This window comes from Stenella coeruleoalba (genome assembly GCF_951394435.1).
Source record: "Stenella coeruleoalba genome assembly, chromosome: 3".
NCBI classification, from domain to species: Eukaryota; Metazoa; Chordata; class Mammalia; order Artiodactyla; family Delphinidae; genus Stenella; species Stenella coeruleoalba.
Window position 1 is genome coordinate 31383520 of NC_137148.1, and position 25072 is coordinate 31408591.

Consider the following 25072-nt stretch of genomic DNA (forward strand, 5'->3'; position numbering starts at 1 on the left):
TTTGCAAACAGACTTTGCCTCCTTTCTCCACATTGTTTATTCTTAAAGTTGTAGAGCCACCATTGGGTTGCAGGATTGGTTACTAGAGGTGGGGAGAAATTTCCCAGAGGAATCAAAGGAATGAGGGTAAATGCTTGAAAATGGATCTGTTTCAGCAACCACATAAAATGAGACCCTACAGAGTCAAAGAAGTCTTTGAAGGACCACCCGGACTTAGAAGTCTGTAACTGTAGCACAGCATAACAAGGCTCCAGGGCTAGTCATAGACTCAGACATGTTAGAAAAGGAAGAAGCTCATTATTAGGTCGACGAGTTCACTCCACCTCGCTGTACAATGCTGGGTTGTTCTCCCAGCTGTGTTGGGCTGCATGCGAAATTCATTTATTATTGATTAGCGGGGGGTTATGAGAACTGGTGTGGCATCTCCTCAGCCTTTTCTCAGCCACTCTTCCCCATGACTGTGACCTGCAATTCCCCATAATCTATTCCTTCCCACCCTATGGCATCATCTTGGTTGGATTTAAGCCCATAATTGGTGCTGGTACCTTTTGCTTCTTCTACCTGCAGGTTCTGAGTTGGAGACGGGAGAGTCTTTCCTCCAAGACCGTCCCTTCATCTACATGGGCTCTAATAGGCCTCCATCATTACCATAACTGGTGGATAAGAAAAAAGGGCAGGTATTATAGTCAGGAATAAGAATGTTAAGCTATGAGCCCAAGGAGGAAGCTAGAGGGCATCTTTCCAGACCCTAGTGTGATTGTCTGCAGGTGACTTGGATGACAAGTCATAACCATATGGATTCTAACAGCCATTGAGAACCCGCATTGGAGACTTTTAAAAACAACTTTAAAGCAACAAGTCAGTAGTGTAAAGAGACAAAAATGAGTTCAGGTGTAAGTCTACCAGTAGATAGTAAAAAAGCAGTAATGTTAGGAGAAGTCCCTGTGTGTGTGTGTGTGTGTGTGTGTGTGTGTGTGTGTGTGTTGAGAAGACTCTAGTCTCTTAAAGATAGCTTCTCATTTCTGAACTTTTGAGAATCTTCTTTGTGATTCTTCTAGTTGACTTTTTGATGATGTGTGGAAATAGCAGTGCCAATGTTGGAGCAAGAGAAGACTTTCAAATGTTTGAGTTTGAGATTAAATATTTATGATCCAGCCTAAAAAGAAGAGTGGAGGGGGAGGACAATGAAATCTTGAATACTGATTTTGGGGGAGAAGACTGATTCCTCTTTTAACGATAATTTACTTGCCACATAATACTAACTTCAGGACTATGTAGTGAATCATTCAGGATGGGTTAGGTTGTCCTGCAGAAACAAACAACCTCAAAATCTCAGTGGCTTAAAACAACCAAGGTCTATTTTTCATCCATGGAACGTACCCATTATGAGTGTTGACTTCACTCTGGAACACAGGATTACAGGATGGCTGCTCTAAGGAACAGGTCTGATCATTGTGACAGAGAATAAGACCTTTGGAAGGACTTGAATCAGCAATTAAATGCTCCAGCCCAGAGTAACGTTTGCTCACAACTCATTGGCCAGCAGTGGTCATGTGCTCCATTCAATCACAAGGGCCCAGGAAGTATAATCCTACCAAGTACCTGAAAGGCAGCTGAGAATATTTGTAAAATAGTACTAATGACTTCCACATGTCATTAAGATTGACAGGGCAAATTTTGACCTGTAGTATGTTCAAAATCACACACGTCAAATGCTTCTGGTAAGGCTGACTTTTAAAAAGCAGACACAGTATCTAGAGGATCTACCCGACGGTTCTCTGCACTTGGAGAGTAAACATGGGGATCTCCTGGAAAGTTTGCAAAACACTGATGCCTGGGTCCCACTCCAGGGATTCTAAGTTAACTAGTTTGAGGTGCAGCTTGAGCACCAGGATTTTTTAAAGCTCCCTGAAGTGATGCTAAGGTACACCCAGAGTAGAAAGTCAGTGATCTCTTCTAAGCATCAGGGCTTTACCGTGATTCTCAACTCCAATACTATCTGTCCATCTGTGTGGTCTTAAGTCAGTTAACCACTCTGGGTCTCTGTTTTATTATCTGTGGAATTAGGGGTGGAATACAATGACTTCTACAGATACTTCCAGCCTTAAAAATCTCTCCTAGACTACTGATACCTACTTATGAGGAGTTTCAGAGCTCAAGTTCATGTGTAGGTGCAGCCAAATTACTCTGTACGTTCATCTGGTTAAAGCTCCACTATCTTCGATAATGGAATAAAGGCAATAATTGGCAGGAGTCTTTACCAGGTAAGTAGCTGCGTTTTTCCAGCAAACCAGGAAGCCTGGCCAGACTTGGGGATAAAGTCATGTTATAAGAAAAGATATGGAGTTAACTTGATCTCTTGGTTATTTGTGGACTGAGGGTGAACTTCCTGCTCTAAGATGAAAAAATTGTATGACCTAAGGCTATTCAGATAAAAATAAATTTTAAGAAGCCACTTCCTTCAATTCTTCTTGCTGAAAATGAAAACGTTAAAGGTTTCACAATTTCTTCACCGTGTAATCCTATCTCAGTGCTGTCAGTGTCTTAATAGTGTATTGATTGGCTCGCACTCCTGCTATCTTTAGAGAAGCATTATAACTCTGTTGGGCCAAACATAAAAAACTACTTTTAAAGACCCTTTTAAGAGTTTTTTGATTTTTCAAAAGCTTCTTAGGGGTGTATTGAGCTTCCCTGGCAGCTGGAATTAACTCTACAATGCTCTTTCTCTATTTCTGACACAATGAATTCATCTGAAGCCGGCAGGTTATCAATGACTCACAGGCGGGAGAAGATAAGGGGGTCCTGGAGATAAATTAATGTGGTAATTAGTTACACGAACACCTGTATTTTTAGGCTCTAAGTGCTACCGTTGCATTGGAAACTCGTGATAATTATCAACAGCCGTCTTAAATATGTGAAGTTGAGTAGTATTAAGGGGTAGAAAGTGAGGAGAGAAGATAGATTGTAAAAATGAAAACTGAGTGTAAAATAGCATTAAACTATTTTTCAATTATCAAAATGCCTGAGAGCTGAAAAAAGACAAAATCTTCATTTATAGCTCTACTATATTTATTCAATGTCTGCATCTCTCTTCTTCAGTTATTAGAAAAAAGCATCAGAATAATTTTTATTGAATGCTTGGAAAAATATTTGATGATAATACACCAAAATGTTATCGCTGTGGGGGATGGTATTATGGGTGAGTCTTTTTTCTTCTTTTGGGAATCTCTGTGTTTTCACTACTTTTCTCTGTTAAGCAAAAAATTTTTTACCTTCACTCCTTCACTGTGTTTTGGGGAAAATTACTTAACCATCTTGAGCCTCGTTCTGTACCTCAAAATGAAGATAATAATAGTATCTACCTCAAAGAGTTGCGGTATTAGATTAAATCGCGTGAAATAGCTGATACTTGATCATCTTTTGACCTATGAACTTGGCAACTTGACATGGTTCAATGTAGTAGTAAACATTTAGCATTGTGCCGACAAATACTAAGCACTCAGGTAATATTCACTGTGAAAGAATGTTAAGGAAATACAGGGAGAACAAATTTAAAAATAGATAGGACATAATATGCAATTTAAAACATTACGTTTATGGAGGTATCATTTGCATATAGTATACAGTTCTAGAAAAGCTGACAAACGCATACAATTGGGTAACCACAGTCAAGATACAGAGCAATTCCATCATCCGCCCCAAAATGCATCGTGCCTCTGGTAGCCAGCCCCTCCCCCCTCCCCAGCCCCTGGCAACTGCTGGTGGTTTTCTGTCCCTATAGTTCTGCCTTTAATATGAATTTCCCCCCTGACTTGAATTAAGTAAATGTATTCATTTGCCTCCTTCCTACGCGGACAAACACTTTCAGAGGCAGAAGGGAAGTGCCGTCACTCTGGCCAGCCGCCAATGAAGTTCCTTGAGAGAAGCCACTTTTAATTTGCTCTGAAGGGTGGAGGATGCTGGGGTTCAGGGTGTGAAGGGGGCAGGGACAGGCATTTGCTGAGGCTCGACTTCCAGGAGTAGAGGTTCGTTCCTCGTGAAAGGAGGCGAGAACGTGCTCAGGCAGCCCGTTTGGGCTACTTTTCCTGGGACCCAGTGTGGTTTTGGATTCTGATTTTTCTGTTGATTGTAACATGTACACAGCTTGTCGGAGGTCTCAGGACCTAGGGGTCATTTTAAATTCCGTATCTCCAAATAGCGTTTAGCAAAGAGCCCTCTTCAGTCCGGTTCTCCTTTTAGAAAAGTGCCCAACCTGTGGGTGTAGGCGAAGCTCTCCTTTCTTGGATGCTGGGGCACTTTCATCAGGGTCAAGCTCATTGTCATGCTCTTGGAGGTATTTTTTCTTGCCCTCTTAGCATCCCTTCATGATATCACTTGGCTGCATATTATTGGCCATGGCATCCAGTTGATGATCTTTATCATCTTGAAAATAGAATGTCACTCCCCTGTGACAAGCCTGCAGTGCTCCCTTGGGCTCACAGGATGAAACCTGGCTTCCTTTGCCTGGCAAATAAACCCTTCACCATCTGACCCCACCCGGATTTAAACAGCACCATTAATCAGTTTGATTTTGGGGGTCATGTAGAGCCCAGTACCCACCACATAGAGAACCTGGAACTTTTGCAAGCATAGGTCACTTATTAGCTAGAAAACAAATTACAATAAAATTTTTTTGGTATCACAGACAGAGGCTGCTTCCCATAGTGGAAAAGTGCACCGACTTGGGAGCCCACCTGCTTTTCTTTGGACTCTGACCATTCCTCCTACTAGTCCTATGAGCTTGGGACAGTTACTTAACCCTCCATGCCTTTGTTTCCTCATCTGTGAAACTCAAAGGCTTGTGGTGAGGAAAATGGGAGTCCCTTAATGATGTCACACTCTCCCAGGATTCTCTACCTTTGCACTTGCCATTTCTGCCTTGGAACATGCCTTCTCCGCCTCTTTGAACACACAGGGAATCCATCTGGCAGCTTTATTGTACGGAAGTTGCTGGGATTGCTGTCTTCCCACCGATCTGTACCCTCCCTGAAGGAGGAATAGCACCTAGAACTTAATGAGTCTTTACTGAGTACTCAGTATTTACCGAGTGCTTATTATAGGCAAGGCATTATTTACCTTTTACATATATTAATTCGTTTATCTCCATAAAAACTCCAAGAGCTGAGTACTATCGTTTTGCCCACTTTACAGATAAGGAAACTGAGGCTATGTAATTTGTCTAACTTCACCCAGCTAGGGAGAGGTTAAGATGGATTTCAAAGAGTCTACATTTGTAATCATTGGGCTGTATCGAGAGTAGGATCAACTAACTAAATAAAAACTACAGTCCAGGGCTTCTCAAATAATTGTGTCCATGAGTCACCTGGGGACTCTGTGAAAATGCAGATTCTGATCAATAGGTCTGAAGCGGCACCGAGATTCTGACTTTCCAACAGGCTCCTATCCCGTGGACTACACTGTGAGAATCAAGGCCCTAGACGTGTGGTTCAAAGCTTTGTTTGTTGGTTTTTTTGGTCTCAGGACACTTTTACACTATTAAATATTACTGAGGACACCAAAGAGCTTTTGTTTACATGGGCTATATCTGTCGATATTTACTGTAATAAAAATTAAAAATGAGAAATTGAAAAAGTATTTTTAAAGTATTTAAGGAAACCCATTACATGTTCATAAAAATAACGCGTTTTAATGAGAAATAACTATATTTTTCAAAATAAAAGATTAGTGAGAAGAATGGCCTTGTTGCACATTGCTGCAGATCTTTTTAACGTCCAGTTTAATAGAAAAGGGCTGCATGCTCACACCTGCTTATGCAATCTATTATCATATGACGTGACATGCAGCCTCTGAAAAACCCCATTGTGTTCTCAGGAGAGAATGCAAATCAAAAAAAGCAAATGGCATCTTAATATTACAGGAATAGTTTTAACCTTACAGACCCCATGAGAAGGTCTCAGAGACCCCACCCAAGGGTCCCCAGACACTACCTTAAAAAAAACCACTGCTCTAGACCACTCTTAAGAATCCGAGAAAACTCTGAAAGTCATTATGTTCATTATGGAGTTGGACTGTTGACATTTCGTAAAATTTCTGACTTCTAAAATTCTGTGAGGATACTCTTTCTGAATCTAGATTTTGTATCTATTCCAGTTGCAGTTTTCATCCTCATCTGCATCCTCTGATGGTGCCTGGTCATAGTCTCAACACAGAGAAGACTCTCTTCAGAAAACCATCAGCCAAAAAGGTAGTACTCTCTCTCTTTTTAAAAAAATTTTATTTATTTGGCTGTGTTGGGTGTTCATTGCTGCATGTGGACTTTCTCTAGTTGCGGTGACCTGGGGCTACTCTTCATTGCGGGGTGCAGGCTTCTCATTGCGGTGGCTTCTCTTGTTGCGGAGCATGGGCTCTAGGTGCGTGGGCTTCAGTAGTTGTGGCACGCGGGCTCAGTAGTTGTGGCTCGTGGGCTCTAGAGGTCAGGCTCAGTAGCTATGGTGTACTGGCTTAGCTGCTCTGCGGCATGTGGGATCTTCCCGGACCAGGGCTCGAACCCACGTCCCCTGCATTGGCAGGCAGATTCTTAACCAGTGCGCCATCAGGGAAGTCCCGGTAGTACTCTCTCTAGATAGAATATTGATGAAGAAGAAGGTCAAGTGGAAAAACATATTTTATTGAATTCCTTAAAGATTTTTAAAAATCACTTTAGAATAGATCATCCTAAACTAATGTATTAAATGACTTAAAGCTAGTAGGATTTTATGCTATATACATTTACTACATTTATCTTTAGTTTTTTTGTTCACACATGGTTTCACAATTTTTAAAATAAAAGAGGTAAACTGAAATCATTTGATATGCTTAAATATCGTATACCCACTTCTTGTCCCTAATTTTTAATACCTTACTCTTATGCCTGGATTTCCAAGTTTATACCAGGTGTTCTCAGGAGAACATTTGAGTAGGTTCCTGGGCTCTTTGATTTGCACTCCCCTTTGAGCTCTGAAATGTTTCCTTAGCACATTTGCTTCTCCGCTGGGTCTGTATCAACTGACTCCTCTAACTGTATGTCGAAGGAGTTATGCCCATTGGTAAATCTGTTCATCATATGTTAGGGCAAGGAAAATAGGACCCTGTGAGTTCAAGCCTTCAGGCTGTCTCTGGAAGAATATCTCCTCAAGCCTTGATGCTCTCAATTCAGAGAATCATAGGATGAGGAGGGATCTTCAAGGTCATCTAGACCCTTGCTACTCAAGGGTCAAGGCACAGGCACCACCTGGGAACTTGTTAGAAATGCAGAGTCTCAGGAGCCACTCAGACCTACTGAATCAGAATCTTCATTGTAACAAGATCCCAAGATATGAAGTGTGCATGTGAGTGTTTAAGAAGTGCGACTCCAGACCAGCCCCCCACCCAGTGGAGAAATCCTATCTGCAGCGTCTTCCCCTGGGGCTGCCCCTCAGTGCTCATAAGTCTTTACCTTCAGGCTTTGGGATACAGATCAGTGATTCTAGATCAATGATTCCCAAGTTTGATTGCACATTAAAATCACTTGGGGATCTTTTAAAAATTCCTATGTTGAGGCCTCATCTCTGACTAATAAAATCTGAACCTCTGGCATTGGAATTTTATGAAGTTCCCACAACACTCTAAATGTGTAACCACGTATGGACCATTGATCAAGCGCTATCCGTTTGCATCTTAAGCCATTTACTTCATTCCTTGCTTTAATTTTCTGTGAAAATGCACATATCCCCTCATTTTGCCTGGAAATAGTTTTTTTTTTTAATCAGCATAAATAATTTATTGCCAACATTTTCATACCATACACTTGTAGGCTTGACAATTCACACAGCAGTATTCTAGGATGGAGGAACCAGGAGTTAGGGAATGAGAAGAAAGTATATGATGGGATGTTAGGTTGCTGAGGGGCAGACTTCATGCCTAGTTCTTGGTCATGACCAGTTCTTGGCCAGCTAAGCTGCCTTGGGCAGGAAGGGGCTAGGTCAGGCCAAGAAGGGGAAGTTCTCCTTTGGCCAGCGCACTTCAGTTTTCCAGCCTTTCCTCTTGCTTCTGCATTTGTGGTTCTCTGGGGTGAGGGAGGTGTCAGGAAGCAAGAACCTCTACAGCTGTTGGGTAAGTGGGCTCCATCAGCTGAACATGGGGGGCCCAGTCTAGTCCTTGGCCTGATGCGTCTAAGAGAAATTTTGCTAATGTCATAGTCTTGCTGGCCTCAAACGTGGCCGGATGTTTATCTCCACTCAATAATCCTCTTGAGTAATAAGCACTTTTGTTTGTGACATGACTGTTTAAGAAACTGAAAGCTGCATTTTTTTTCAAGATTACGGGAGAATGATTTTGTTGACGTTTATTAGCTTTTAAATTATCTAGTTTTATTTTAATAGTGCTGCATTAGACTAATTGTTGCTTGGAAATATATAAATCTTGTTAACAGTAATTCTGAACAGACTAAATACATGATCAAGTCAAAAGTTTGAGGACTAGGGAGAGAGTGTTATTTTAAAAGGAAATCCAAATTACTACCCGTAGTCATTTTAATTTACTATTAATAAAAATATAACACCAAGTGAACTCAATAATAAATAAGTTTGGAAGTTCTAACATTCTAGAGTCTAATGTGCATCATTCACATATTAAAATAAAATTTAGAAAATGTACAGCTTACAAACTTTCCTTTTTACATATGTGTTTTGAAAACTAAATAATAGTCAAATTAATTTGGATGTTCGAGGAGGAAATGCCATCACGTCTTCTCCCCCCTCCCATCCCTGCTTACCTAGGCTTCAAATCTGGATAAACATATTCAAGTGTTGCTTAATCACGAATGTGACATATTAGACAGATTTATAGATACGTGAGGGATTTAAAATTTTGATTATTCTTAGTTCTTTAAACATCCCAATAAGTAATCTTAGAGATAACATTAATGTTTACTCTGTAGACTAAGCAAGTATTGTAGGAACAGAAGATTGTGTTTTGGGTGCCTGAAAAGTACAGAGAATTTTAGAGTATTTCTGTTCTCCATTAAGGAACATGTAGTTTGGCTTCCCCAAAAAATGTGAGAGACGAAGATGGAGAACATTTTAAGAAGGATATTTTTTCTTTCTTTTTTTTTTTTTTTTTGCGGTATGTGGGCCTCTCACTGTTGTGGCCTCTCCCGTTGCGGAGCACAGGCACCGGACGCGCAGGCTCGGCGGCCATGGCCCACGGGCCCAGCCGCTCCGCGGCACGCGGGATCCTCCCGGACCGGGGCACAAACCCGTGCCCCCCCCCGCCTCGGTAGGCGGACTCTTAACCACTGCGCCACCAGGGAAGCCCAGGATATTTTTTCTAAGTATAATTCTTGTCTTCTATTACTGTAACATTTGTATTTATTATGTTTTTAATGAAGTCTCAATTTTGGTACATATTTTCTACTTTCCTCACTGGCTTACATTTTCATTTCAATAATACTTTATTTTTGGACTTCCCTGATGGCGCAGTGGTTAAGAATCCGCCTGCCAATGTAGGGTATACGGGTTCGATCCCTGGTCCGGGAAGATCTCACATGCCGTGGAGCAGCTAAGCCCGTACACCACAACTACTGAGCCTGTGCTCTAGAGCCCGTGAGCCACATCTACAGAGCCCGTGTGCCACAACTGCTGAAGCCCGAGCACCTGGAGCCCGTGCTCCGTAACAAGAGAAGCCACTGCAATGAGAAACCCGCGCACTGCAATGAACAGTAGCCCCTGCTCGCCGCAACTAGAGAAAGCCCACGCACAGCAACGAAGACCCAACGCAGCCAAAAATATAAATAAATAAATTTATTTTTTTAAAAAACTAATGCTTTATTTTTACATTTGAATACATATAAATTGAAACTGAAGCTAACAATTTACTTTGTCTATTCTATTTTCAATTAAAATATTTGGGAAAGGGCTTCCCTGGTGGCGCAGTGGTTGAGAGTCCGCCTGCCGATGCAGGGGACATGGGTTCGTGCCCCGGTCTGGGAAGATCCCACATGCTGCGGAGCGGCTGGGCCCGTGAGCCATGGCCGCCGAGCCTGCGCGTCCAGAGCCTGTGCTCCGCAACGGGAGAGGCCACAACAGTGAGAGGCCCGCGTACCGCAAAAAACAAAAACAAAAGAAAAATATTTGGGAAAATTTCCGTGTAGTGACTACTTTATAATATTGTTTAAAAACTGAAAAAATCCCAATCATCCCCCAAATAAATATTTTACATATATTTAGATTTCTTAAAGAAGGGCACACCTGTAAAGAGCCACCTATTTGAACTGGTAGTTTTGTTTATCTACTTGACTGGTTGTTAATATGTTAAATTGTTAAAATTTGAAGTCGTGCTATCAAACTTGTGAGCTAACTCTGTGGGCTTTCGGGAACATGTGAGAATGCTCTTCCCATTCTCTGTATCTTCCACTTCGTTTCCTTGACTTCTGGGTTTCTTCTTTGTCCTAATTTCCTTACATATAGCTCTCTACTTTTGGGACGGGCCCAGGTATATACCTACATGGGTGGGGATCCATGGGGACACTTTCTTACATATTCAAAGTCATTGTATTGCTACTGTCTGATTTTCACCTCAGTAAAAGTGAATAGCTTGAATTGTGTGTTATTATTATTGTTGTGTCAACTAAACCCATGATTATAAATAGAGCCTAGAACCACAGAACAATTAAAGCCATCCCTCTCTGTTCACCACACAAATACTTTCAGGACTGCCTTCTTCATGCGAGTCAACATCTCCACATTCTCCAACTGCTTCTTGGGTTTTTTTTTTCCATCATCTGGACTCAGCAACCACTTTGGTCTATTCCTTTAGCTCAGACACCAGAGCCATGGCAGCATTTCCCAGGATAAGCCATTGGGATCTGGACATAATTGAGGAGGGTGTGCCTGGGGCCATTATGCCCAAACGTGGATTCAAGAATGTCCCAGTGGGGAAAGATCTTGTGCGCCATTCAGTTCAGCCCAGGAAACTGATGTCAGGGAGGCAATGTGACTCATCCAGGGAATATAATAAGTAATAAGCAAGGAAGGAAACAGGGAACATGGAAAGCACGCATACTGGATCAATTAAGAGGCACCAAGGCTGAAGGAAAATACGAATGGGCCTCAGTGTTCCCAGGAGCAGAGAGGACTGATTGGCGTGCTACCAGTGGTAGTTGTATCCCATGTGTATCTTTATTTGTTTTGATGGCTCAGCTATTATTCCTTCCCTGGAGAATCCCTATCTACTATATCATTATCTTTTGGGAGATAGCTTTCATTGTCCCAAAATACACAACTTGATTTTCCATTATTTCCAGTTTACATGGAAAGTATCTGGATCAAAGCTTTATCTTTGGTCTGAGTCTTGTTTGCCATCCCAGCAGTAATTCACTAGTGCTTCTGGAACTTAACTCTGGAGAGGACTTAGCCTGTCTCTGTGATAAATGTGAGAGTGATGGAACGAAATAAAGCCAACATTTAGTGAGTGCCAAGGGTATGGTAGGTATAGTGCACTGGCTTATCCCATCTGATGGGCACAGCCTTTAAAGTAGGTGTTACATCCCATTATACAGGGCAGGAAACCAAGGCTAATTTCTCCCTCATCCTTCACCATTGATCTTTTTTTTTTCCTGTACGCGGGCCTCTCACTGTTGTGGCCGCTCCCATTGCAGAGCACAGGCTCCGGACGCACAAGCTCAGCGGCCATGGCTCACGGGCCCAGCCGCTCCGCGGCACGTGGGATCTTCCCAGACCGGGGCACGAACCCGTGTCCCCTGCATCGGCAGGCGGACTCTCAACAACTGCGCCACCAGGGAAGCCCTGATCTTTCTTTATATCAACAATTAACAAACAATTAATTAAAAACATGGATCTAAGCCATCCCTCTTATATTTTTGGATTTTCCTTTGAAGCTGTCCCATTCCTCTTTCCTTCCAGCAGCCCTGCTATCCTGACAGGCTACACGACTTCTTCTCTTGCTTAAACCTTTTCCTTTCACACCTCTCCTCCCTGGGGGCTGGGTACAAGCCAAGTCTCCTCTCACTTAGCTATTTTGCACCTCCTTGACACCTCCCACTTGGTGACATCAGACTGGATCTTCAGATTTCCCAGTCCTCTCCTCATTTCCTCCTTTAAGAAACATCCAAACACAGATATAACCAAACTCAGATGGAAAACTTGGCCTTTTGCTTCCTTCCACAGGTTTTCTCTTGGCATCAGAAAATCCGGGTTTTCTGGTTATTTAATGCACTGTCATTAAATAACCCCGAAACTGAGCCAGCATTCCTCTGCTTCCTACACCCACCTCCCCACACTGGTCTCCCCTGCCCCTCCTTTCTCACACCTCCCCATTTCCTCTGTCTGGATGGACTGGATATGGCCTGCTTGGAAACTGTGAATCTGCGTCCCGAGCCTTCTCAGAGGCTTTTGTCCTGCCGTCTTTCTTTCTTTCTTCCTTTCTTCCTTCCTTCCTTCCTTTCTTTCTTTCTCTCTTTCTTCCTTCCTTCCTTCCTTCCTTTCTCTCTCTCTCTCTCTCTCCCCCCTTCTTTCTTTCTTTCTTTTAGCAAGACCCTGCTTTCCAACTTCAAAGTTTTTCTGAGAATAAACTTTTTGCAAGAGTTCTTGCTGTTTTTAAGTAGTGACATCTGTCTATCCTGGGAAAAATAAAGAGGTTCTTCCACGGATGCTGAGACTGTGAGCCCCAGGACTAGCGAAGACATCCTCTCATCCAACACCGTCATTTGATAGAAGAGAAAAATAAGGTCTAAAGAGGTTGATTGAATCACTAATGTCCCATTGACTGTTCGCGACAGGGCTAGAGCCAGAGGGCAGGTCTCCTGACCTCTAGTCCACCGAGATTTTCTTGAGATTGTGTCATTTCACAAACAAGCCCTGCATTTTGAAGTTGCATGCCGGCTCTTGAAATAGATGCCCGATAGTATGCTGAGCAGTTGCCCGTGAGCAATGCGGGGCTCCCGCATTTTGCTGTGTTGTGTGTGGTTCACAGGTCACTGGAGACCCCAACATCGTCAACGTTCTGCGGGGTTCCCTGCATTTCCAGGAAGACGGTAGCTCCTGCTCTCTCTTTCTGGCAGCACCAGACAGAATCACATGATCTGTGAGGTCTGCCTTTCATGCCCCCTCCTCTTTGAAGGGACTGCCTGTCTCAAACTTCTCTCCTTCTAAGATGTCTGGGGCCTGTGTCTCTTCTCTTGGTTTCTCAGTCCCTACCATTCCTCCTGTCCCACCAGATACTCCACCTAGGCTGGATTCATACTTTCTTTTTAACCTCAACAAAGACATTCCTATGATTAAAAATATAAGTAGTAAAAACATCATCCCAGACCCCTCCGTCCCCTTCCCACACTCAGTTAACACTTGCACTCTGTTCTGCATCTTGCTTTGTCCACTTTGTCCACAAGTTTGGGAATACCAGGTGATATACCTTGGTAATTCCAGTTCTGTCCCTGGTGAATCCTATTATGTATATAAGCATGCTTTAAACACTCATGATGCTGAGTGCTGTATTTTATAGTATATGATTACATAACTTATTATTTGAAATACAGGGTCTTCCTCTCCTGACACACCAACAGCATGTTGCACTCTTACCTGGTGCTTCCTTTTCTCTGCTTTGTGCGCAACTGTCTTCTCTCAACAAAACTGTGGTCTTCTTGAGCGCAGAAGAAAGACATTGTTGTCCTTTCTTTCCTGTGGTCATTCTGTTCTCAGCACAGAGCCTTGCACATAATGGGATCACATCTTAATTAATGCTTGTTTCATACTGAGGAAGGAGAGTGTTTACACTTTTTGCTGATCTATTGTTATTTGTGTATTCTAATTAAAAGTGAGTGGGAGGTTTGAACTCTCCTCATTCTTCTTCTTCAAAAATATATACATCTAGGGGCTTCCCTGGTGGCGCAGTGGTTGAGAGTCCGCCTGCCGATGCAGGGGACACGGGTTCGCGCCCCGGTCCGGGAAGATCCCACATGCCGCGAAGCGGCTGGGCCCCCCCCAAAAAAAAAAATATATATATATACACACATCTAGAGATGAAGCATGAGGAGGGATTACTGGGGGTGCTGGTCATGCTCTAGTTCTTGGTATGGATGGTAGTTATACATGTGTGGTCACTTTGATATATCTCATCAATTGGCACAGTTCTTATTTGTATACTTTTCTTCATATGTTGTATGTCTATTAAAACATGTAATATGTATGTGTATAAGATATAGTTCTAGGTTGATAAGATACTGTGGTTGTGAGAGTTTGTGGAAATAGTCATGCTTGTGTATTGCTTGTGGGAGCGTAAATTGTATAATGCCCTTGGGAGGAAATTTGGCCAAACTATCATAATGAAAAGATGCTTACCCTTTGGCTGGGCAATGGCTAGCCTAGAGATGTACCCTACAGTCTATTATAGCATGTGCAAACTGTTACACATTCAAGATCATTCACTTGTCTATAATAATGAAACTGGAAACAACAGAAGGAAGAACAAACAGATTGTTGTACATCCTACTATAAAATATTATTCAGCAGTTAGTAAAAGGCAGGCAGGTCTGTTACTGCTGATTTGGAAGCATCTTCGGGTTAAAAACTGTGTACAAGATGCTCCTGTTTGTGTTACGTATGTGTATATATATCTGCTTGTATGTTCATAGACTATCTCTAGAAGGATACACAAGAAACTGATAATAGTCGTTGCTTCTGAGACAGGAAGGGGTAAAAGGAAACTTATTTTTCACTATACACTCTGCTTGATGCACGTTTCAAATTTTATAGTACATGTAACCTATTGAAAAAATTAATTAAATCCAAAGCTGCTTCTTTGCAGCTGACTTTTCTTCATTCTCATTTACGGACTTCCTAAACATTCTAGAATTGGTAAGTTTGGCTTTACTTTCTTCCAGCAGCCTCCAAAACCATTCCATGGAGCAAAGATCATACTTTTCTTCCACGATATTGAGCAAAGCAGGCAGGTCACTCTTCTGCTGGTGACCTTATTAACTGAATTTAGACCTCAAGTGAATTTGAACAGATTTTTGTTTTTTTTTTTAATGAAACATTCAAAGCCTCTTTACCCTCTTTAGTTCCTCTCCTCCCAGAAGGCAGGAAGAGAGTGAAAGACAAGTGTTCCATTTGTCTTTAATCAGATTTACAAGTGCCGTAAACTGGCTGTCAAACTAGAAGAAGAGAAAACCTTGGGGGATGTGGTTTGACTAGCAAAGGAAGGGAATAAGTCGGGTCTAACATGTGCCCTAGATTTGTAACAAGTAGAGCTCAAGAAGTAAGGTTTTATCTCGATAGCCTGAGAATCCAGAGCGTTTTGGAAGCCCTCAAAAGTAAAATATAACAATATAATCAAAGGTAATCCTTGCAAAGAAGAAACAAAGGGGCCTCTGAAGGAGCCAAGCCAGCTTCCAACTTGCCCATGGCCGTCTGCAGAAGATGGAAGGGAGGCCCGGGGCCGGGGATGAGGAGGTGGTATGGGTGCTTGCTGAGGATATCAGCAAGAAGGCTGAAACTCAAGCTTGCAAAATTCGCCATGGACAGTTTGTACAGGTCTTTGAAAAGGCACATTCAGAGCAAAAATGGCTTGGGTTAGACGTTGCTGTTTTATTAGATAATAAAGAGAAAGCAAACCCTGAAACTTAGCGAGGATTTCGTCCGGCCCCTTCATTTTGCCAAGATGCACTGTAGGCAGAGCCTACTATTAAACCCCCAGATCTCACGATTCTTGGTCCACTGCTGTGTCTGCTCTCCACCTGTCTTCTTAAAAGTCTGGACTCTGGAACCAGACCACCTGGACAGAGCTCTGGCTCTCAGGAGCTGCATGCTTTGGGGCAGGTTACCTAATTTTACATGCTTCAGTTTCCTCATCTGTCAAATGGGGATAATGCTGATAACAGTAAGTACCTGGTATGGTTGTTAGTGGGATTATAAAGCTCTTCAAAGAGGGTCGGGTACATGGGAGGTGTGTCAATTCTAGCCATAATATTAATGGTTAGTATTACTTCCAATTTCTACAGCAGGGAGAATCATTTTTAAGTGGGAAAGACCACAACACCAACATGGGAGGTGTCTTCATGGTAATAGTTAACTTGGTTCCGGGTGCCACCTGAGGTCTGATATAAGAAATCCCTTTCTCGTAAAAAGAGCTGTCCAACTTCTGGGCTGGCGGTAAGGTAGATGCCCTTTGTCACAGGTGGAGTTCAAGCCAAGGATGTAGAAGGCAGATTCCTGTGTAGAATGGAGGCGGGGCCAAGATGACCTCTAGGGGCTCTGATCTTAAGGGTCTAGGATTCTGCTACCTTTGAGACTAGTAGCCTTGGGGACAGTCACGTGGCCCGTCTCCTGGACATGGGTTTGTTATCAACTTGGAAGTGAAGAGCACAGTTTGTAAGACTTTTCTCCTCCAGCTCCGTGTAAAAGGACAAGCTCTGGTGTGACATCTCAGACTTCCAAAGACTCATGACTTTGAATTTCTTTATGGAGAGCTGCACACCCGAGGATGCCAACACAGAAGGGAACATATTCTTAGATCCGGCTCAGTACAAACCCTCTAGCCAGGGGGGATACTTCATTCCTAAAAGAGGAGTAGAAATGTTTGGGGGGTGGGGGGGAGGGAGATACATTGGTCAACATTGTTCCCTCCGGGTCCCCAAACCCAGGTTAACAATGAAGGGCCAGGACGCCAGGAGCCTCTGCCACGCTGCCAGGTGGGGCCGGGCCAGCACGAAGTCCCGCGGGCCAGCGACCTCGGCTCCCTCTGCGGGGTACTTCCTAGGGCCTTTGATGTTTCCCCAGGAACTGGCAAGGGTTGCGTTTCCCTCAAGGTTTATTCCCTCTTGGTTTATTTATTGTATCTGCCTTCTCGTCTCGCTGGCTTGAAGATCAGCACGCAGGTGTGCAACGGGACTTAAGTCCCCGGGTCTCCTCTACCAGCGCCACCTGGAAACCCGGCAACAGGCGCATTTTACTGAGTTCTCTGGCAGCAAATCCGGAGAGGAAGGGGTCTTTTTCGGGCCAGCTAGCCGATCTGGGAACCCTGGTCCCAGGATCAGTGGCCAGGACTCCCCGTCGGCCTCCAGCCCCAGCCCGGCCGGCGCGCGCCCCCTCCCAGCCGGGTCTTCTCGGTCTGCCAGGGGGCTCGAGCTCGCTTCCTTTCCCCCCCCCGCAAAGCCAGGCTTAACCCAGAGCTTCATCTCCTCCCCTGGACGGTCTCAAGTTGCCTTCCTCTGCCCGGAGGGCACCACACTTCCCCGTGCCGGGCCCTAATCTCCACCCGGCCTTTCCAACAGAGTGGCAGGCTTCAGCTCTCCATCTGCGCGCCTTAAATCCCATTTATCTTCTTAGCGCCTGTGTCCTGGCCGGCCCCGCCCCCTCTTCCTCCTACGCCCCCTCCCCCTCCACCCCCCCCCCCCAAATCACAGACCCTCTCCTCCTCCCTCTGCTATCCCCCTTACTCCTAGTGCGGTGGACCGGCTAGAGCAAGCTTTGGAGGTGTTGGGTAAAGTACCCGAGGAAGGTGGAAGCGACCTAGAGGGGCGCGGCCGGAGGAGAGTATACCAGGGGAGGGGGAGGCGCCGCAAGATATCAGGGTCAGGACCAAGGCAGAGGGTCCTGGACTCGCAGTCACCTAAATCCTGCCCTGCGTCTCTAGCGGTTGAAGTCGGCCCCTCCTAGCGCCCCAATCTAGGTCACCAGCCGGGAAGGGCTGAGCTGGGGGTCGCTAGAGGGGTGATGCGCGGGCTCTCTGCCCTAGAGGTGGGCGAAGAGTAAATTGTCTCAGGGCCTGCCCCTCTCACTTCCACTAGATTGTAATTCCATCCCTGGGTCGGTCGAGCCTCCCTCCCTCTCTCCCGCGGCCAGCCAGTCCCTCCCCGTCGGCTTCCCCTCGCCGCCCCCATCCCCGCCCTCCCCCCCGCCCCGCCCGAAAAGCCCTGCTGCTCGAAGCCCGCTTCACTCCCGCACGCGGACCTCCCGGCTGCTGTCCTGCCTCCGTGGACTCCTCCGTGGTTCCTGGTCCAGCTCCCTCAGCCCTTCGCCTCCTCACCTCGGTCAGGGGATCCGCGGGGGCCGCGTCTCCCGACGTATCTCAGGAGACGCCCTTTTCCTGTGCGCCCAGGACTTGGTGAAACTTCTCAGGCGCCCGCGGTGAAATGGATTTAACCCAAGGCGTCTTGCTCCGGCTCTTGCTCCTGGCTTCCAGCCTCGGACCCGGCGCTGTGCCGCTCAGAGCAGCTCACAGAAAACCAGGTAATGCGCTCGGTGCTCCCGGGAGCATCACGTCCGGAGCGCCCAGGTCCCCGTCTCTAGCGAGGACCCAAAGCGGGCAACGCACCGCCTCTCTCACCCCTGACCAGCGGCACTTAACTGGGTTCTTCTCTGCCCAGAGCCGAGAAAAGACGCCAGCCTCGCCCTCCCCCTCCCAGGACAGGCGGTTCCAGGGATATTTGTTTGTTAAAAGAATGATCTATTTTCCAGACACAGTAGAGGTGGAGGGCTCTGTATTTGACCACAGAGAGCTGAGAGTTGGGGCAGCGATCACGCTGTCTCAATTACAAGGATTGCAACTGTGCAAGAAAAGTCAAACAGCTCCTCCTGTGTCTCTAAACAGCTTATTGAATTCACATTGTTCAGAGCCCAGCGATTTCCTGTTAAGTGTCTGAAGATTTGCCTGGTGTACCCTATGCCCATCTCCAGTCCTTCCCACGCACTATGTAGGGATGTGGCCTCTGCTGTTAGGATCCTCTTCCACTCTGGGGTCCTTTTCTCAGAAAGGAGCACCCAACGGGTTAATTTTTACCGTGATTTGAGCTCCTGTCTTTGCTCTGCGATTTAAACAAAGATGTACAGCGTTGTGGGCTATTACAGTGAACTGCTGAGAACTCGAAACACACTAACTTGCGTTTTCTCTAGTTACACAGGTAGAAAGTCTTACTGTGTTTTTGCCTCCTTTGGTTTGGCCTGTGTGGTGAGATTATTCAAAGTAGAACATTCTAAGCAAGAAAGTTCTAAACATTGTTTCTCGGATAATGATTTTTAATTCCTCTTTGCTGAGACTATATTTAGAATTCTGAAAAATCTGTTTTTTCTTAGTTTACTTTGCAAGCGGGGTTGTCTTATGGTAGTAATTACATCGTATGAACGACGGAAAACAATATAACTATTTGAATGCAGTCTGCAAAACTTTGCAGAAAGCACAGTTTGTCTTCACAAATAATGTTGCCGTTAGAAAGAGACAAACAGGGGAAATTTATCAGAGGGCAAAGAAAATCATCCTGGCAGGTTCCCATATGGCTGCTTAAATATTTTCGCTGCTCCAGGATCTCTCCACTTGGAAATATGACTTGTTGCCTTTCTGCTCTGGAAGATGCCTTCACTCTTCAAGCTGTATCTATTATCACCTGCGCCTTGCTACCTGCCTTGAAATTTATAATTGTTATTATAATCTGAAGCACACTTAAATTGTGAGCTATTTTAGTCCCACTGATCATTCACTTAGGAGAAAATAGCAGCAGTCCCAGGTGATATTATATTAAATTGTTTCTTTCCTACGTGCACGCAGACACACATCTTCAAGGATTTCAATGAAGGGCTTCTTTCTAACTTTCCTCCTTAAGATACCCACACGTGATCATCTGCATTCTGTGGGTTTATTTACATAAAACCATCCCGTCACAATTTTTGAACAATGCATTGTTATACCTGTATTTCTTAAGCGTGAGCAGTGTATGTAGTGTTCTTTTAAGGATAGATTTCAATTCGTTTAAGCAGAATTTTTTTAAAAAGTATTTCACAAAAGCCTGCTGTGTAAAAACTGCTCGTATGGTTCACCGTATTTCCTTTCTTATTTTCTGTAGTTCCTCTCCTACAGATACTTCCTACCTGGTTCATCCAGGGTTTCATTCTGTTATTCATGCCATGAATATGCCATGTTGGTCTCTTTGGTTTTATTTGAAGCATAGATAGGGTTTTGATAGTGGAAACTCTACATTTTAAATATTTTAGCACATTAAATATATCAAATTTGAGGTAAAAGGAGTGTTTGGACTAGGTTCAGCCTAGGAGAGTTTTTCATTACTTTATAATTTTATCCAGACACTGGCTCTCAGGTTGGAAGGCTGCTCAGAAGAAAATGACAGCTACTTCATAAACTTTGGGGGCAAATATCCTCCTGGGCTCATTTACAACCCTTGGAAAGATTAGTTTTTGATCGGGAGAATTGGTCCAGATTAAAGACTGAATGTGCCCCACTTGGCTCTGATGTGAACGGCCGCCAGCTGATTTATAATCTTCCCCAGACACCAGCAGATCTTGCTAGTATCCATACAGGAGTTTCTTTGTACCTTGTTTCCTCAATAGAAATTGATTCGTGTGCAGTACTTTGAAGGTGGCATGGCTACCCCTAAGGTGTACTGCAAGAGTCCTGTTTTTTTTGGATGACCCTGTCTTTCTCCTCACCCTCCCTAAATCTCCCTTTGACAAGTTCGGCTTTGTTGGAGAAGTCTTGGATTCAACATCCACCTGAAAATTTCCCATCCCCATCTACTTCTGGTGAGAAAAAACCAAGCAGCAGCTTCAATTATGAGTCTCATTTGGGTCCAACATAGACAACTTTTCCCTCCACCAAGATAGCTACTCCTCTGTCCCTGAGTGTTAATAAAGAAAGCTCTGCGTTTGCTGAGACTCACAAGAAAGAACAGTTCGCAAGTTAAGTCAAATTAAATAATAATGAGCATTAATTAATTGCTTTCTACACTGTCCTAAGAACTTGACACATACTGATTTATTTAATCAACCCAACAGGTCTGTGAGATGGGTATTATTATTACCCCTGTTTAACTGAAGAGGAAATTGTGGCTTAGAGAAATTAAATATCTCACCCAGGGTCACCCAACTAGTGAGAGCCTGGATGGGAATGCAGGCTCTGATACCCAGGAGCAGAAAGGAGTCCTTAGCTGCCCGGTTAGGAGAGGTGTGCAACCCCTCAGGGAGGGCGTCTTCCCCCTGGATGAATGGGGGGGGCTCCCAAATTCGAATCACAGACCTGGCAGGAAGTGAAACACCCTATTGTACAGCTGGGCTGAGCATGACCAAGGGACTTGCCCAAGTTAATATCAGAAGCTCAGCTGGACTAGTACCCAGACCCCCTTGAGTGGTTTCCAGTTCTTCCCTTACCCAGAGTCTCACCAGGACATGCAGGGAGGACTGTTGTGCCTCTGATGTAGGGCAGGGGGGAGGGAAAAGGAAATCCAGACACATCTGCTGGGACCAGCATGTGTCAAGCCACGTGTGTTCCCACAGGCAGATTGCTAACTTAACGGTGTTAGAGCTTAACTCTCTGGCACAGAGAGAGGGGCTGGAGGGCTGCCTGAGGGCCCTGCCTTTCCTCTGCCTTTCCGGCTGCCTGAGTTCCCAGGGTCAGTGGGACAAGGTCAGGTCAGGGTTCAGAATTCAAGGTTTTCCCCTGGAGGACTGGAGATCCGTAGTCATTTTGCGGGGGGAGATGCAGGTCTGTAATCTTTTCCTTTCCACTTTTCCCTCAGTGTTTCTCTATCTGAAAAAGTGGATTAAAACAAAGATCCAGGGAAACTCAGAAAGAAAAAAAAACAAAAGACTGGAGGGGCAGAGCAGAGTTAGCGCAAGGGCAATGTGCCTTGTCGGTTGCTGGTGCGCTGACATGCGCCTCTAGGTGGTTTCTGCTGCTACTAGTGTGAGGCTGAATGGCTAAATGGTCAAGAAAAGGTCAGGGCTCATCCTCTTCTACTTCCCCCACCCACCCAGGATAACCTGAAATTCACAAGAGATTGGTTATGTCCTCACTCAAAGCTCTCACCCAAGTCCCTTTCCCAAAGCATGTAATCTGGGGGGGCTCAGCTCTTCCGGATGTCACCCCTTCCTTTCCAACCAACCCTACTCCTCCACAAGGCTCATCCAGATTGTCTTGTTTCTTGATGAAAACTGGAGCGACAAACACCCTAAGAGGGATTATATATATTTCTCCCCAGCACCTAACTACTAGTGTCCAATGCAGTTCTGGCACCATAGCAGAAATATTTCCCTCTGATCCTTCCTTCCATCAGCCCTCCTACCCTCCCATTTGTTTCCACATCATACCTCATCCCTATAAAGAAGCCCCTGCCTCTCTTTCTGTTTCTCTTTCCTTTGATCCTCTATGAGGTAAAGGGACACAGAGAGGTCATGGTCAGGAGTAAATGTGTGTAACATGAGGCAGTACTTTTTTCTCAGAATTCTTTCTCATGGGAGAGTGACTTGACCAGAAAGGAATTGAGTGGTGTTTCGCTTTTTGGTTTTATTTTTGTTTTTGCTTTTTGTTGCTTCCCTGAGCCCAGGGCTTTAATAACCTTAGAATTCTTTGGGGAGTAGCTGTCCATCTGTTCACGGGTTACTGTAGCTCAAAAGTGGTCCAGTGAACCAGAGCTAGATTTCTGGAAAACAGGGACTCAGGTGTCTGAGGTGGAGGTGGGATCTCAACTCCTGCAGTGTTATCCTCGGGAGCTCCTGTCTTCTCCTACCTGACCCACTAGGCAAGCAGGACTGTATTTCTCCCAGCGGACTACATGAGTGACGTGATATCTCGATTGCAACAGAGAATCTTTTGAGCTGGTCAAGACCCTTGCCACTTGTTTTGGTCACAGCAAGTTGCAGGTATTAGAAGTGCACCTGCTATTTCAGGGATAAAAAAGGGAAAGGGTGAGGAGATGCTGCAGAGACTAAATAGCAGTTTGTAGGAGAAACCCCCCCAAACCCATCTTTGATTGCATTGGTTGTGAACCGTCGTTCTGAAGAAGGACCCCAAAGTGTGCTTCAGCCTCCTGAAATGAGCTGGAAGACATTTGCTTCCTTGAAGAGTCCCGATCTCATGGGATGGGGGTCTGGGCCTGGGGGCAGAGAGAGACTCAGGTGAAAATCAAATCAAATTGCTGCCAGCAGAGGGCGCAGTTTCCAGAGCTGGCACAGAGCGGATCTCAGACTTCTGATCCAGGCGAGTCACCGCTGAACTTCTATGTGGATAAGAATTCTTGGAGTGCATCCCAGACATCTGCTTTTTTAAACAAGAACCTCAGGTCACTTGGTGCATGTGGTTCACAGTCCACACTTAGGGACGTGACGGAGGAGAACTTGGGCTCCTAGCATAGCCTCCCTGCCTCCACCCCAGGTACTCTCCGGTACCCCGACAGCCTCCACTTCGACAGCAAGCATCTGTATTACAGCCAAAACAACCCCAGTGTTTAGATTCTCTGCCGGGTTTCCGAAGGTTGGATTCGGGACTTGAGATCCTCTGAAGGCCCATGACGGACATCTCTTCTGGGCAGGTCGTCCTTCTACTCACCCTCTTTCCCAGTAACCCCGTCATTGAGAGATGGCTGCACACGGCAGGACACCCTTCAGTAGCATCAACAAAGAAGGCAGGCTGTATATGACCAGCCCCTGCCCCTCATTTCCCCCAGGCCCATTCCATCCCCGCTCCCACGCAGCTCCTTCTTTCAGGCAGGCTTCTCCTGGCCGAGCCGGAAGGCTTGGGTGAAAGCACAGACTCTGCTATTCGACAACTTTGGGTTCAAGTTCTGACACTTCTTTTTTATTATTATTATTAGTTCCTTGGTGACATAGGGCTAGTTATATTAGCTCTGTAAACCTGGGTTTCCTTGTCTGTAAAAATAGGATAAGGAAAGAACCTACCATTTAAGGATTAAATGAGGTAATACATATACCAGGGCATTAAAAAAGGATTAGAAGCCTGAAGCTTGAAGGCAATGTTTATGAAGTTGGGATTGTTTACTCTGGAAGGGGGTGTGGGTGGGAGAAGAATGTGTGTATTTCCAGGCATCAGAATAATTAACATAGACACTTATGAGTTCATGTACTTTTTTTTTTTTTTTTCCGCGGTACGCGGGCCTCTCACTGTTGTGGCCTCTCCCGTTGCGGAGCACAGGCTCCGGATGCGCAGACTCAGCGGCCATGGCTCACGGGCCCAGCCGTTCCGCGGCATGTGGGACCTTCCCGGACCGGGCCACGAACCTGTGTCCCCCGCATCTGCCAGGCGGACTCTCAACCACTGCGCCACCGGGGAAGCCCGAGTTCATGTACTTTTATCCTTTCTTGTACATGTTAATGTATGATTGGTAGCATAATTCTAATTTTACTGAGTTGTACAAATTTTTAGGTAAACTGACAAATCAGAAAGACTCTTTGGTCAACCACATGCCTTGATTTGGGGTTTGGAAATGTGGCTGTGAGGTTTGTGGTCTTGCTGGAGTAGATTCTTTTGAGAAACAGTATACCCAAGGGTGGTGGACAATTTTTTCTGGTAATTGTCATGTGGAGGTTTTGTTCCTGAAAGAGAATCATCCAGGCTGACATGTGACTGGGAGTCTGTGAAAATCTCCATGAAGCTAGAGAGCTAAGAAAGGGTCAGGGTCTGCTCATTAATCATCAGTTTGGAGTAATTTATGAGCCACTACCAGTGACATAGAAAGATAGAGACTGGGCTCCATTGGCTCTTCCTTTTCTTATTAATGATTCGTGCACTTCCAGAGCTGTAAAAAAAAACCCCACTTACCCCAGATAACCCCACCAGCTTATTTTAAGAATCAAAGGAAATAAAGCAGACTAGTGCTTTGAAAGAACCGAAGTGTTACACAAAGATGGGATGTTACTAACTAATAATACTCACACTATTATTATTACTTTAACCAACCAGACCCACCAAGGACACACTTTCTGAAGCTTTGATCTCTTTTCCAGTCTCTTCTTCCCCATCCCCGTAAAGACACTTGAAGATTCTTTCTCTGTCTGACTCTGCAAATCCTGAGCAATTTAAATCTTAACACTTGTGTTTGCTGACAGGGCACCCAAAATCCCGAATCAGATTTAATGCAGTGTTAATGCTATTTATTTCTCTTGATGCAACAAGTTGATATTAGCCAGTTAATGGTTTACATTGTGCAAAAGGAGTTGTATCAGCAGGCACTTTTCTGTAGCATCTGGGCAGTTGGAAACATAATACTTAAATACAACCTGAGTTTAAAGCCTTCCTT

The 25072-nt window shown here is 44.8% G+C and overlaps 1 protein-coding gene across 1 annotated transcript in view; it reads left to right on the top strand.

Moving 5' to 3' along the window:
- The first annotated feature begins 17984 nt into the window (after positions 1-17984).
- EGFLAM (EGF like, fibronectin type III and laminin G domains) overlaps positions 17985-25072 on the top strand; it is a 173406-nt gene continuing 166318 nt past the window's right edge. Inside the window, exon 1 of the mRNA XM_079915676.1 lies at positions 17985-18263. Coding sequence (XP_079771802.1) covers positions 18167-18263 — 97 coding nt within the window. The 5' untranslated portion in view covers positions 17985-18166. The remainder of the gene's footprint in view (positions 18264-25072) is intronic.